General features: G+C 44.0%; 1 protein-coding gene across 8 annotated transcripts in view; it reads right to left on the bottom strand.

Moving 5' to 3' along the window:
• The window catches only part of CIT (citron rho-interacting serine/threonine kinase), a 157,844-nt gene that overhangs the window by 130,215 nt on the left and 12,411 nt on the right, over nt 1-15,218 (bottom strand). For all 8 annotated transcript variants that reach the window (XM_045791588.2, XM_087857288.1, XM_087857287.1 and 5 more), the window contains exons 4-5: nt 13,309-13,484; nt 8,738-8,839 (exon numbers count right to left, since the gene is read on the bottom strand). In XM_045791588.2, the coding sequence (XP_045647544.2) occupies nt 8,738-8,839; nt 13,309-13,484 (278 nt within the window). The remainder of the gene's footprint in view (nt 1-8,737; nt 8,840-13,308; nt 13,485-15,218) is intronic.

Below are 15,218 nucleotides of genomic sequence, written 5' to 3'. Positions count from 1 at the left end.
TGAACAACTGAAGGCCAAAGTCACCACCCAGGCTATGCCAGACAATCCATTCACAGCACCTGATTTTGTCCAAAAGCATGACTCCATCCCAGACTTTTACTACTCAGAGATGCCCGGTGAAGTACTGATCCCCCAAAAAAAGTGGCTTTTCACCTAATGAACCTGGTAAGTCCTCCAAGGCAGGGCCTCTCAAGCCTGCCTGTCCATCAGAATCACCTGAGGAGCTACTTTTTTAAAAATAGATAAAACACATTCATTTAGAAAAAAAAAAAATTGAGTGCCTACTATGTGTCAGGTATTGTTCTAGATACTAGGAAAACAGCAGAGACTGTAACAGACAAAAAAAATCCCTTGCCTTCATGGGGCTGGAATTGTAGTGAAATGAACAAGAGTAAACATTATGCAGTCTGAACATCCCAACCATTCAGGGAGCTTGTTAAAATTTCCAGTGACCCTGGGTGAGGTGCAGAAATCTGTATTTTTAGGGAGCTCCCCGGTGATTCTGATGCAGACAGCACAGTCCTGAGAGCCACCACAGATGAAGGTGCGGAGACAAAGAGGCTCCCTGCGTCGGCCAGGTGAAAAGTTTCTACGGCAGAGGTACCCTGAATACAGCTAACACCCCTACTCCTTGCCATTTTTTTTTCAGTAACTACCTGGACATGACAGGATCTGCCTACCACACCAGGATCACCAGCAGCAAAGGGCCGGAAAGTAACTAGTCCATCAGTACGGAGGCAACAATCCTGCACGGAAGGACATGCGAGGTCCCTGCCCACAACGACCAGCTGCAGGTCACCCAAATGGCAATCATCAAGGCACAGTAATCAAAGGCCGGGGAGCCAGGAGGAGGAAAGAGTCCTACAGTGAAACAGTCCTAAACAATGCGATCACCCTGCAGATGGCAGAGAAAGCACAGCAGCTGACAGACAAGCCTGGCTTGGAGCTATAACGGACTTGCTCTTTTAAAGCAAAGACATTCAGGCCAACAGAGACAAACCCTGCTAATGGCACAGCTGCAGATGCTAATTAAAGGGCAAATCTTACATGTGTTCAGTTTGGAAGGAGCCGCAGCTTCTCTGCTGGTGTTCACATCTACACCCCAAGAACAGGGATGGCAGTGCCCATCAGTTGTGTTGCATTCAAAACAAAGGACAAGTGTGTGTGGGGGGGGGGGGATGTGTGGACACATGCACGTGCACATCCATGCATGCTTGCATGCACACATATCCATATGCGGGGAGGGGGTGAGTATCTAATAGGTCTTGTACTCTATTCCAATTTGCACGGGGTGTCATTAGAGGCACGCTGTGCTGGCCACCCCTCTAGCAGCGCGCCCTTGAAATGCTTGCACTACAATCAGCACGCCTGAAAGTACCACGGAAATGTAACGATGGTATTGGCATCGTTATCTGCCCTGCGCAGTGTTCCTGATCTTTGGCATCAGGGAGGAAGGAAGGGATCCTCGAAGCAGAGTGATCCCTGGCAGAGACCCTAAATTATTCCTCTTGAAGGACAAGGTCACCAAGAAAAAAAAGAGAGAAGACCCTTTATTTCAGAAAATACGAATCCCAGCCTGACTCATCCATCTATTCAAAAGATCCTCATTGAGCACCGAATCATCCAGAGTCTTGGCAAGATACAGATAGCACACTCAAACCAGTAACTGAGGACATGAGTTAATGAAGCACCCTGCATTGGTGAAGAATCCCAGGGCCAGTTAACAACAGGAGAGTAGATACCACTGCTTGACCTGAAAGAGCGAATGCAAGGAACAGAATCACAGGATCTTCACTACTGCTGAAGGAACAAAAGGAAGAAGCAGTACCCAGAAATGAACTGTAGCTATAGCCACAGGACTAAGGTTTTCAAAGTGGGGTCCCCAGGCCAGTAGCAGCATCTGGGACCTGGTTGCAAATTCTTGGGCCCTATCCCAGACCTACTAAACCAGAAACTGTGACTATGGAACCAGGCAAACTGGGACAATGAAACGAAATTGTGACTCTTAAAACTCTAAACGCATTCACTTGAAATATGCCTCAAAAGAGCAGGACACGAAACAACTGTTTTGAAGGCACAAAGGACCCCCCAGAGCAATAACACACTCGGCAACTGAATTGGGGTCAATAAGAGGTATTAATATCTCACTTCACCAATGAGAACGTTGAAATCAAAAAGGCCAATGACTCCAGAGAGACCAACCAAGGAACAGTAATAAAACAAGAACCTATATTCTAGTAACAGCTTCCTTCCGACGGGCAGCCAGCTTCCCAAGCAGCAACATGTGAACATGCTGGTGAGTTTTGAGACATGCCTGAAAACGGGATAATCTTATCTGAGAGATCAAAACAGCACATGTCTCGCTGTCAAAACTATCATAAGCTGCCACATTTCACTAAAATAAACAATGAAGTTCTATTTGTTAACCCTCTCCAGACTCCCAGTGACAGCATGGGGTGGTGTTTCTACAGGCCATGGGGTCACTGTCTAGAAACTGCTAACCTCCAAATTGTTCCTACACCGGAAGGAAATACTCCCCATGCGATTGCACGACCTTCAGTGGAAAGCAAGACAGGAAATATAAAAAACTAATCCCAAGTAGGACCTCAGAGCCTGGGTCAGACTGGCAGTGCTTTGGGATGTAACAGTGGGTCAAGGGGTCCCAGCTTCAAAACCCAGATCTATCATTTATGACCTACATAACAGATTATAACTCGTCCCCCAAATCCATTCTTCCCTTAGCTGGATATTGGCCATGCAGCTAGATGGTACAGATGTGAGGTCATGTGATGAAGTTCTGGTCAACAAAACAGAAGAGGAAATGATGTGTCCCACTTCCATATCATTCTACATGAAAGAAGTTTTCTTGTTCCGCTCTCCACCCCTTTCTCCTGCCAGCCAGAGGCAACAAGAACATCAATGCCAAACACCAACCATGTCAAGGGGATGACATCCTAAAGGATGAGGAGCCACAAGATAGAAGGAACCTGGGTCCCTGCATTATCACATACAACAGACCTTCTCCATCAGCCTGGACTGTATTTTGCTATCTTTTTGTTACAGTAGCTTAACCTATACCTTAACTAATACATCCTATTTGCAACTGGGGAAGAAAAATTTGGAATGAACAGAGGGAGGTTAATGTGAGGCCACTGTAAGGAAAGAAGGTTCATGGGTCAGTTACAGGGTCAGAGCAAGAAGGGCCCGAAAAGACCCACAGTATGAAAAACATCAATACAAAACCAACAACCTTTAAGAATCTTACAAAGCATTTAGATGCAACAATACTACATGTAGTGAGTTGCAAAACAATGTTTTCTTTGTAAAGATCAGCTCCTTCCTGGAAGGACACTGGTGAAGGCATCTGTTATACGGAACTGAACAGATTTCATCATGAACCAGATCAACAAAGTGCTGTTTCCATGGGCTGCCTGCCAGAATACAGAACTAGCCTTGTTATATAGAACCAGACATTAACAATACAATGGACTTCATTACAATTTTCTATATACCAGAAAATGGCAAGCCACATTCATTGGTATATAATGACAAATAGGAAATTTTTAACCATCACATTTCGAAAGGATCCAAGTTCAATTTCCTTGCTCTGTGCTCCAAATTTTGAAAACCCCACTGGATCTAACTTGAATTACATACTTTAGAGAATAAAATTTACACTCCTAATGTGTGTAAGTTAATCTGTATGTAAATCTATTTCTATGAAATTGATCATACGTTCTTCCAATAAACGCTTCTTAAGCATTTACTTGGAGAAGCGCTACTGGAAGCAAGGGAAACATAATCCCTCCCTTCATGGATGGAGTAGCCTGGTGGGGAAGGCCAACACCCACTCATGAAGAGGCGGTACAGGGTGCTATGAGTCCACAGCCAGAAGGGCACCCCTCCCAGAGCTAAAGGGGCCAGGAAGAGTTTCTGGAAGAAGTGACATTTCGTCCAAGCCCAGAAGGAGAAATAAGAGTTAGCCAGGGAAACATGGAAACAAGGAATGGCATGGAGAAAGGTCAGAGGCCAGTTCAAAGAACTAAAGGAAGTTCAAGATGATTGTAAAGGGAAAGGAGAGGGGTGCCTATGTGGCTCAGCCATTTAAGTGTGTGGCTCTAGATTTTGGCTCATATCATGATCTCAGGGACATAGGATCAAGCCTGGCATCGGCTGCACGCTGAGCATGGAGTCTGTTTAAGATTCTTTCTTCCTTGGGGTGCCTGGGTGGCTCAGTCAGTTAGGAATCTGACTCTTGATTTCAGCTCAGGTGATGAGCTCAGGGTTGTGCGATCAAGCCTCACAATGGGCTCTGTGCTGAGCGGGGAATCTGCTTGAGAGAGTCTGCCTGAGATTCTCTCCTCTCCTTCTCCCTCTGCCAAACCCCCAAAATAAATTTTAAAAATCTTAAAAAAAAGAAAAAAATCTCTCTTCCTCTCCCTCTGCCCCTCTCCCCCCTTCACGCTCTTGATCTTTTTTTTTTTTAAGATTTTATTTATTTATTCGACAGAGATAGAGACAGCCAGCGAGAGAGGGAACACAAGCAGGGGGAGTGGGAGAGGAAGAAGCAGTCTCCTAGCGGAGGAGCCTGATGTGGGGCTCGATCCCAGAACGCCGGGATCACGCCCTGAGCCGAAGGCAGATGCTTAACCGCTGTGCCACCCAGGCGCCCCCACGCTCTTGATCTCTTAAACTATAAAAGTTAATTAATTAATGGAAGAAAAAGGAGAGGAAAGGTAAACAACAAGCCTACAGATACATGTGAAAAAGACCTTGTAATCCACATGGAAGAGTCTGGACTTCATCCAGAGGGCAGCAGGGAGTCTTAAAGGGTTTTAACAGCAGGATGACTTGGCTGCCCTGTGTAGAAGACCTGGGGGAAGGGCAAGACAGATGGCAGGGAGAACACTTGGGAGGTTGCTGCAGTAATGCAGGCAAAAGAAGATGGCGGTGGGAACTCACCCAGTAGAAGCAATGGAGAGAAGAGATAGCTTTGAGAAATATATAGGACACTGAATCTTATTTCTTTTATTCATTGATTTTTAAATGGATCTTCAATTACACTGCATTTGCATTACAAATGAACAGTTAACTGCCAGGGAGTTTAGGATGATTTGTATGCTTCCTCAAACTTCAAAGACTGGTGATCTGTAAGTGGTCAATAGGTACAATGGAATTCTGGAACTTTGTGATGCCAGTATAGATCTATGGTGCTCTTGCGGTGGAATGTATTTCCAGACTTAGAAATGTTGAGATTTTAGAAAGGTAAAATGGTGTGTATACTTTATATTATGTAACACCCTAGGGTAGGGCTTGTGATATCACCCTGTACTCAAATGCATTCACAATTGAGGCAAAATGTATGAAGTCACACTAAAGGGAATGAAGATGAGATTTGGGTCAGGTTTTGCTACCGAGTTCACGTCAGGTTTTGCTGCCAAATTAGTAAGAAAAGAACTTGAGGTTATTCAGAGCTCTGGGTATTTCAGAATTGCAGATAAGGGATGGTGGATCTATAATCATATCTTAGTTCCTACGCTGAGTTTGGATATTTGTAAGAAAACTGTGCCCTTAGCAAGCATTTTACTCCAAATTACCAACGTACTTGAGAAGAGAATGCAGACAAGGAAATAATTACAAGACTCCACCAGCGATACCCAACTGAGCTACTAAAGAAGGGTGTAAAAATGTCGTTGCAGCCAGGTATCAATGTGCTGAGGCAACTAGAACTCTAGAAAACAGCTGTTTTAAAATCATTCCCATCTTGTAAGATGGCGGCTGGAAAACCTGAAAAGATGGTCATTAAGCTCAGGAGGCTGATGCCAGTGGCGAAATCCAGATGGAAGCCCCACAGCCAAAAGGCCCAAAAAAGGAAGCCCCCTGCCCCTAGGAGATGTCTTAACAGAGGAGGAGCTGACATTCCCAGTCTCTAACGTATTCCAGCAAGGCTGTATCCAAGAGGAAGTCCACAACACTGAATTCCACGATTAAAAAGAAAGGGAAGTTCTACCACTGGGACAAAGCCAATTGGCAGGGATAAAAATGGTAGCCCCGAAGAGATTAAACTTTTTTAAATGACCAAGTATTACCGTCTTGAAGATGCACTTTGAAAAGTGTTGAGCCATGAAGAACAAGAATAGAAGCAAAATCTGCTAGTCAACACGAAGGAAACTATGAGTCAGTATCAGTGCCAGGGCCCCTCCGGTCATCCTCATTGGCCACCACGGAGACAAGCAGTGAGTTCCTTAAGCCACTGAGCAGTGGCTTGACCAGCCATTGTCATCAGAGTTACATAGAACACTCAGAATTTGTCATCACCTCTACCAAAACTAACCTTATCAAGGTGAGAGTCCCAAAGCATCTCAACAATGCTTACTTTGAGGAAACTGCATGAGACTGGGCATCACAAAGACAAGGCCTTCAACCCAGATGAACAGAAATACAAGCTAAGGGAGTGATGGGAGGCAAACGAGAAAACTGTGGACCCTCAACTTTTGCCAAAAATCGGGGCCTTTGCTACTTCCAGGACTGCCCGTATTCTGTGCTGCCTTGAACACAAAAAAGACTGTTTGCAGAGCTGAAGTTAAAACATCCAAAACAATAAGAACAAATATATCCCTGCTGTTTCAAGGGATCTTCTTTTCTGAGAACTAATGAAGAAGTCTGTTAATACACCCAAACATGAGGGGCTCTAGAAGATAAAAAGGGGAACACAAGGCAAATGTAGTATATGCAAGAAATACCCTAGAATGTCGGTGAGACTAAAATACACCCAGGTCAGTTAGGAAGGTCAGGGATCCATACCCCATGTCTCAAGGAAGGAAAGGTCCAAAGGCAATATTCAAGGAAAGGAGGTTTCAGGCCCTAAACAATGGGCATAGTGTTGGTCAAGAAGCATGCGGTTAGGGGCGCCTGGGTGGCACAGCGGTTGAGCATCTGCCTTTGGCTCAGGGCGTGATCCTGGTGTTATGGGATCGAGCCCCACATCAGGCTCTTCTGCTAGAGCCTGCTTCTTCCACTCTCCCTGCTTGTGTTCCCTCTCTCGCTGGCTGTCTCTATCTCTGTCAAATGGATAAATAAAATCTTTAAAAAAAAAAAAAAAAAGAAGAAGCATGCGGTTAGTGCAAGGCCAGGCTCCCAACACATTTGTATGAAAACATCCTCGCTCAAAAGGCTAGGTAGAGCTGGCGGCGGGGTTGGTGGGGGGGGGGGGGGGTCTTCTCTACTAGCACCGGGTTCTCAACTAATATGAAACCACGCTAATCAACTGTTTATTACAGGTCAGAAATAAAGTCAATAAAGTCCCCAAAAACTACCCCATGGAAGTTCAAGATAAATAGGAGTCCATCCCTCTCTTACCCTTCTCTCTTATGTGAGCCTCTATAAAAGTTTCTCTCCATTTAGGTAATAGGATAGTCTTGTTTTAAGGGCTGAATCAGGATCAAAAATTGCTTCTGGGATACATTTTTTTCTTGTAGGAATCTATACCCCCAAGAACCTAAACAAGGCCCCCAAAATGAATTCTAGCCTTGTATACATTATGCTACACGTATATCAGAAATACTATGGCATTGTTCAAAAGAATGAGGAAGATCTGGGGGAGGTGAGTGGAGGGACGGGGAACAGGGCGCTGGACATTAAGGAGGGCATGTGATGTAACGAGCACTGGGTGTTATAAGCAACTGATGAATCACTGACCTCTGCCTCTGAAACTAATACTACATTATATGTTAATTAATTCAATTAAATAAAAATTTTAAAAAAATAAGAAAGCTGTGGTAGGGAGGCACTTCCCCTTTCCAAATTCATTTACAATTAGTTACAAAATTCTACAACTATCATCTGAGTCACATCTAACACTCAAATGTTTAATGATACCAAAGCATGGAATAAACTAAGCAAGGCGTGACGTGCCCTCATGTGCCACACTGCCACAGGCAAAGGGAAAAATAAATGTCGGAGATAGTAAAATATTGACTAATTTTAATAGAATCAAAAAAAACAAAAACAAAAGAATGAGGCAGACCTGTATGTGTATGTGCTGACACGGAAAGATGTTGTGGGTAAATTGCTGAAAGGCAAAAAGCAAGGTGAAGAGCAGAGTGGAGAGTATTATGCCAATTTTGTAAAACAAACTATATACATGTGTTATAAATACAGACATAGAAATATTTTTTCCATTAGGGCCAGGAAGAACATACATATCCATTAATACGCTTCCCTAGGGAAAAGGATTCGAAAGGTAGAGAACCTTCCCTTCTATTTTATACAGTTCGGCAGTGTTTGCATTTTCTTAAAATCACAATGCATTATCTCCATTTTTAAAAATTAAAAAATTTAATGACTTTTTAGATTTAGTGGAGATCATTTCGTAGCATAGACAAATACTGAATCATTATATTGTACACCTAAAACTAATACAATGTTCTATGTCGATTATGACTCAAAAAAAATTAAAGCAAGATTCTAGTCTATTAAAGGTCATATCAGACTATTCCCAAATAAATGACTTCTCATTATTGCCCTTTAATCCACGGCTACAATACCTAACAATAGATAGGGCTGTCTCTAAATGGACCAGCCTTTAATCTTTAGGACAAGGAGAACAGGAAGATACCTCAAAGCCAGGAAAGCAACTCGACAGACCGAATGGGCAAGAACCATATCCAGCTCTATATCTGTGATATATGAGTGTCAGCACTGGACTAATTCTAGAGAGATGGATGGAAAGACTCACCAGATAAAGGTTATTTTTGTCCTGAAAGGCATACTGTAACTGGGGGATCCAAGGGCTTGTGCTCCGAGATAATATGTTCCGTTCTTCCTCAAAAAATGAAACCTAGGGGAAAAAGAAACTCTTTAGACAATTATAATAGTATTGGGGTAGGGTGGGGAGAATGCCCTACCCTCCCTCTGTAAGCCAAAATTTATGTCTCTGATTCACAAAAAGAAAAACCATCCCTTAGCCCAGCACTCCACAAATTTCATTCATTTGCCTACTTTGCTCACCATTTTTGCCAGATTTGTATATTATCTGTCCAATTATTGACTTAACTCCTCTCCTTAAAGTCAACTCACTTCTTTTCAATCTAAATATCTTTCTCTTTCTCTTCTTCTTCACCTCCTCTCCCTCAACAATTCAGTTTTAAAGCCATTAGGTGGAGCAGAACAAGGTAAGCATCCATGACAGGTGGTAGGGAGAGAGGGCCACAGTGGCCCAGAACAGGATGCCAGGCTCAAGCAGGATGAGGAGGGCAGTGACCATGTGTGGGGGCAGTCTAATATCGGCTATCAAGGGCCCACATAGGGTGAGGAAGGCACCCACATGCAGGGATAGCCTGGATCAGGGCATCTGAGCCCACCAATGGGAAGAGCGGCAGCAAAGACAGGAGTCCTGATGCACACAGATGCATAAAGTGAGCTAAAATATTAAGGAAAGAGAGGAGAGCTACAAACACAGAAAGGATGAACACTAGAAAAAACACAGTGAAGTTGGATGGGATTTGGAGGTATTGGTGTGAACACATGGTTTTTCAATGTACAGAGATATAAGTACAGATATAAATGTGTGAGTGTGTGCAGAGGTAGGTGTATTTAATACCTGCACGTGTATTCCCTGGCTCTGTTCCCTGAAAGGCGTCTGGAAGCAGTGATACCCCAACAGCAATAAGGGCACCTAGTGTCCAGATCTTGGCTTGTAAATACCCTCTTACACTGAAAGTTACTGCTCATCTTTGAGAAATAACTGATCGCAAGGGTGGGGCAGGCAAGAGCCGGAACATCTTGCTGTACCAGAAAGCAAGAGACAACTCAAAAACGGGGATGTGTCAAAAGACACAAAAACCAAACTGAAGAGACTCTCATGGCCCAACTTAGGGGACAGTTTGAGTATAAAAAAACATAATGACAATAATGGCTTGGAACTCATTGACTTAAACAGGAAAATGCAAATCCACACAACTATAAATTAATAAATTGAAAGTTTTATGAAGAACGGGTGCCTCCACAGTTTGAAAGCACCTCCCTATGCAATACTAACGTAATGACGAAGCAGAAAGGGGTGCCCCCACAGTGACGCATGGCAGACACCTAAGTGAACGTCGACGAGAACGTGACAAACTGAAACAAAGTCACTCGTTGGGATGCAGTGAGAAGAACAGAGCATCTCGTCTGTGATATTCCTGCCAGAGATCTAGCATCTGAACCTCAGCAACATTAGACATAGCTATAGTTTACAAAATAAGTGGTCTGTCATCTTCAGAATCGCCAAGGTCATGAGAGTCCAGGGAAAACTCAGAAGCTGGTCCAGATTGAAAAAGACTCAAAAGACAGGACAACTAAATGATACGTGGGATCTTGAGCTGGACCCTTTTGTTCTACAAGAATCTGAAACAACCAGCGGAGCATGAATGGGGTCTGAAGACAGTGGTAATGTAGCATTGTTTCTCTCCTGATTTTGACGGTTGTATTGTGGTTAATGGGAGAGCATCCTTATTGTAGGAAATGCACACGGAAGTCTTCGGAGATAATAGGGCATCGGGTTGCCAACGGATTTTCAAATGGCTCAGGAAGAAAAAAGTTGTTTGTACTTTGTGATCGTTTTCCATGTCAACTTGCCTGGGCTATAGCACCCAGCTATTCAATCAAACACGAATCTAGGTGTTGCTGGGCAACAAACACCCCACTCTCGTAATCTCCTGCTCCCGATCTGTGGTCCTTCTCCTTTCCCAGCACATAAAAGGTGTGCAGTGAGGGGTTGGCCAAACTGAAAAGCTTACATCTTTACTTGCTTGCCATGGACTCTTCGTCTGAGCCCTGAAGCTTCCGTTGAAATAAGCGGTCTCTAAGGACTCTTCTGGTTCTCACTGGGCCCGGGGCAGCTGTGCTGGCCTCTCCAGGTCTTGCTTACAGGATGTTGTCTCTCCCATCTCCTTCTCTGGCATTTCCTTTCACTCACTCCCTGTGCTGGCTTTTCTCTTCTCATGCCCTTAAATTCTGAAGGGTTGCCATGGCTCAGTTAAAGACTCTACTTTCCTTCACATTCACTCTCTTAAGGAACAGTTGGATAGCTTTCATTAGCTCCTGTGTGTGTCTGATTTTAAAAACCCTCCCAGCCCACACAGGGCACCTGGGTGGCTCAGTCGGTTAAGCCTCTGCCTCTCGATCTCAGCTCAGGTCTTGATCTCAGGGTTGTGAGTTCAAGCCCCACACTGGGCTCCATGCCCAGCATGGAGCCTACTTTATAAAATAAAATAAAAAATAAATTAAAATTAAAAAATAATAAAATGAAAAAATAAAAAACCCCAGCCCACACCTCACATAGGGTCATTGCGAGTCATTCACCTGAGGAAAGGCACACCTATCTGAACATCTCTATTGCTTGCCTGCAGTAGAGTATATTAGACTGTTTTCTTTTTACATGCACCACTTCTCATCTAAAACAAACACCGCAAGATCAGAACTACATTTAATGCCTCTTCTCAAGGACCTAGAAGCATACCACGCAGAACAGGTGCTCGGTAAGTGCGTCCTGATGATCCACGCTGGCTTCGGTATTGGGAGGCTGAGCAAGCATCTTCTATTCCTCCCTTCCAAATGATTTGCAACGTCCTGTCATTTCTCCTTTCGGTGAAGTTGCTCACATTTCACTGCTAAACACAGGCTACATCATTCTTTTTTTTTTTTTAAAGATTTTATTTATTTGACAGAGATAGAGACAGCCAGAGAGAGAGGGAACACAAGCAGGGGGAGTGGGAGAGGAAGAAGCAGGCTCATAGCAGAGGAGCCTGATGTGGGGCTCGATCCCATAACGCCGGGATCACGCCCTGAGCCGAAGGCAGACGCTTAACCACTGTGCCACCCAGGCGCCCCAGGCTACATCATTCTTGGACCCTGACAAGCAGCCTCCTGCCCTCCCCTGCTCCTTTGACTGGAGGCCGCAGTCACTGAGTCCTCGGACTCCGATCCCAACTTCCTCCTTCCAAAAAGTGTAAACGATCCCCAACTGCCTCACAAAGTAAACTGCCATTCTGAAAAACAGTTCTTGGGGGAATGGGGAGTTACCATGTAACAGGTACAGAGTTTCTATGTGGGGTGATGAGAAAGTTCTAGAAATAGAGAGCGGTTATGGTTGCACACAACACTGTAAATGCATTTATGACTAGGGAATGGTACCCTAAAAAGGATTAAAACAGTAAATGTTATGCTATGTATATTTTGCCACAATAAAAAAAGGTTCTTCAGGTTTCCCACCAGTGACCCCCCCCAACCAAATGTCTTGTTTCTCCCCATTTCCTAGTCCATCTGTTCTAAACCTGTAAGAAAGAAAAAGAAAAAAAAAACCCACACGCACACACATCTGTATAACGTTCTAGTACTCAATCCTCCGGAACATCACACACACACACTTCCACCTGCCACACTCCCGTCACGCCTCTCTTCCCAGAATCTACATTCCCTCTCAGCGGTGTGAACCTCCCCTGACCGTCCCTGGCTCACCCACATCTCTCCTCACTCCATAGTTGGTAAATTTGCTCACTGCTCTCCCTTCTGCGATGCTTTAGCTGCTAAGCGCCTGCTTTATACATTTGCATTTTTCCTCCACTTTCCAAAGTTGTTTTTAAAGCCTGTAACTAACAGCCATGGAGCTTCAATTCCTTCTGCAGGCTTCCCACGGAGTTGGGTACATTATCGGACACATGATGTGTGCTCGGACGTCTGTAACTAATAAATTGCTCTGAACACCAAGGCTGATGACTGTCTCTCTAGAAACTCGGCAAATGAATCAATATGTCTGGAGCAGCAGCCTTGTTTAAAGAAAGAAAAATACCACGACCAAAAAGAGAAGTTCTTACCTGCTCTTAAAAAAGCAACACCCTAGCCACTAAGCAATTTTATTTCATTTCTTCAAAGGCCTGTTTAAAAATCAAATACATATGCCCACAGCACAAATAAAGAAAATGCGCCCCAAAGCGAATGCTGCCTAACCCCACAATATGCATATCTCGAAACCCCCAGCTGACGGTCATGAAAGGTCATCTTAAATTTATTAGTTAAAAGGCCATGTTGATTCTGAAAGAGAGAAACGTTATAAAGAAATCAAAGGGAGCTTGTGAGCCTTCAAAATGAGTCAATAACAGTACAAGAAGAAAAGCTGAGAACGTGAGAGAGATTTCTGCAACCATCATGAACCAGAGAGTCACCGTGGAAAACTTGTGTGATCCCAGATGTCGATTCTGCAGATCATCGCCTCTGCAGTGAACATTCTGGCACAGAAAGGGAAAGGGCGTGGTGTTAAAATGCTCCTACCTGCTCTTGGGCCAACAAGGTCTTCTTCTTCATGACTTTCATGGCATAGATGTCCCCAGTCGCTCGCTCCCTTACCACCTGCACTTCGGCAAAGTGACCACAACCCACAAGACTTCGGACTTCAAAGTCTTTGGCTGAAGGCTGGAGCTCCTGTAACTCAGCTATGGTGTCGGAATCTGCAAGAGATGGAAGAGTTGTTCCCAGGTAAGGAAAGCATTTCAAATACATGCATCTTTATGAAAGCAAAAAAAAAAAAAGAAGAAAGAAGAAAGGAAAAAGTGTTCCTATGTGTTCCCTCACTGTCAAAAGACATTTAGTCACTTTCTCATCCGTCATGAATAATTATAAAATCAGCACAAAAGTGTTTTTATATGTTAAGTTAAAATTAAGGGCTCCAGAAATTCCAAAGCAGTTTCCATGGTAGCTATAATTTGAATCCTGTAGACTCAGAAAATAGGAGAATACAAATCATGCTTTTCTTCCTCCTCTCTGAAGGCTGCAGGGCAGTGTTCGGTCAAACATGTTTATCAGCACCACAGACTGGCTTACAATGTGATGGAAGCAACACGATTCCCATCTCAACCCACTTTGGAGCTGACTTCCAAATCATTCCATTCTAACCGCGTTCTGCAGTTTTACCCCAGTAACCCAGGTTTTATCCCACTATCCCATCTCCCTTGGATGGATGGTGTCAGAGCTACCTCTCTTCCCTTAATATATAGCAGTGCTATCAAAAAACAGAAAGTAAAACCAACAAACAAACAAAAGAATGAAGCCCTGACATTTGTTCTGCAGAGTTGGCAGGTCACACACCTGGAAGGGTTTACAACTATCTTCTTCTTAGCATACAGTCTTGTTCCTTTTTCAAGTGAAGTCTCTCAGTATCTTAGTCCGCTCAGGCTGCTACAACAAAATACCATAGATGACGTAGCTTAAACAACAGGCATTTGTTTCTTAGTTCTGGAGGCTGGGAAGTCCAAGGTCAAGGTGCTGGCAGACTGAGTTCCCGGTGGGAACCCACTTCCCGGCTTACAGAGAGCCGCCTTCTCACTCTATCTTCATAAGATGGAGAGAGAGGGAACCCTGGTCTCCCTTCTTCATCTAAGGACAACAGTTCCATCATGGAGGCCCCACCTTCATGACTTCATCTAAATCTAATTACTTCCCAAAGGCTCCACCTTCAAATACCACCATATTGGAAATTAGAGCCTCAACATTTGACTCTGCAGGGCGACACGAATATTCAGTCCATAACAGGTAGAGATCCTCCATATGTGAAGTATGGATTAAATGGATGGTAGATTTGGAATCTACCATATATTATTGACACTCTGAGAACACTAAGCTGGGACATCACTGGATATGCAATGACTCTAAGGATCTGAAAGAATGGAGTAGAACAGCTATATCTGACTGAAAAATTCAATCCTTCACATGACAGAGAAACTCCATATAAACAGGGGTTACACTCCAAAGGAAGACAAGAGGAACACAAAATCAAAATTATCCTGGAGAATCCCTCAGAAAGGTGCCATGATGAAGACTAAGAGACTCTTGAATTCCCACATGGACATTAAAGTCCTCCGGGCACTAGAGCAGGTTGCCATGCCCATGTGCCATGTCCATGGTTGGGCACGAGATAAAGCCAGGAGCTACATTCTAGAGTTACGCTTGGCTTGGCAAGTTATTCACACAGTGAGAGGAAATGAGTCCAATGAGGCGGAAAGCCATTTCATACCTATAGTTGTTGAGTAGCATATTGATAAATTAGCCAATGCAGTTTTGTTACCCACCCCCTTTCTTTGTGGCATGGGTGGTGTTGAATTCACTTGGATCAAAGGCACACATGATGAACTCCACTGCACTGGGTACCTTCCCACCCGCAGACCACACCTCTCTCTTCAGTCAGT

Source organism: Ursus americanus, chromosome 30, assembly GCF_024610735.1.
Source record: "Ursus americanus isolate L20-20 chromosome 30, mUrsAme1.1.p, whole genome shotgun sequence".
In the NCBI taxonomy this organism is placed as follows: domain Eukaryota; kingdom Metazoa; phylum Chordata; class Mammalia; order Carnivora; family Ursidae; genus Ursus; species Ursus americanus.
Note: the sequence above shows the minus strand (reverse complement) of the source record. Positions and strands in the feature narration are given on the sequence as shown.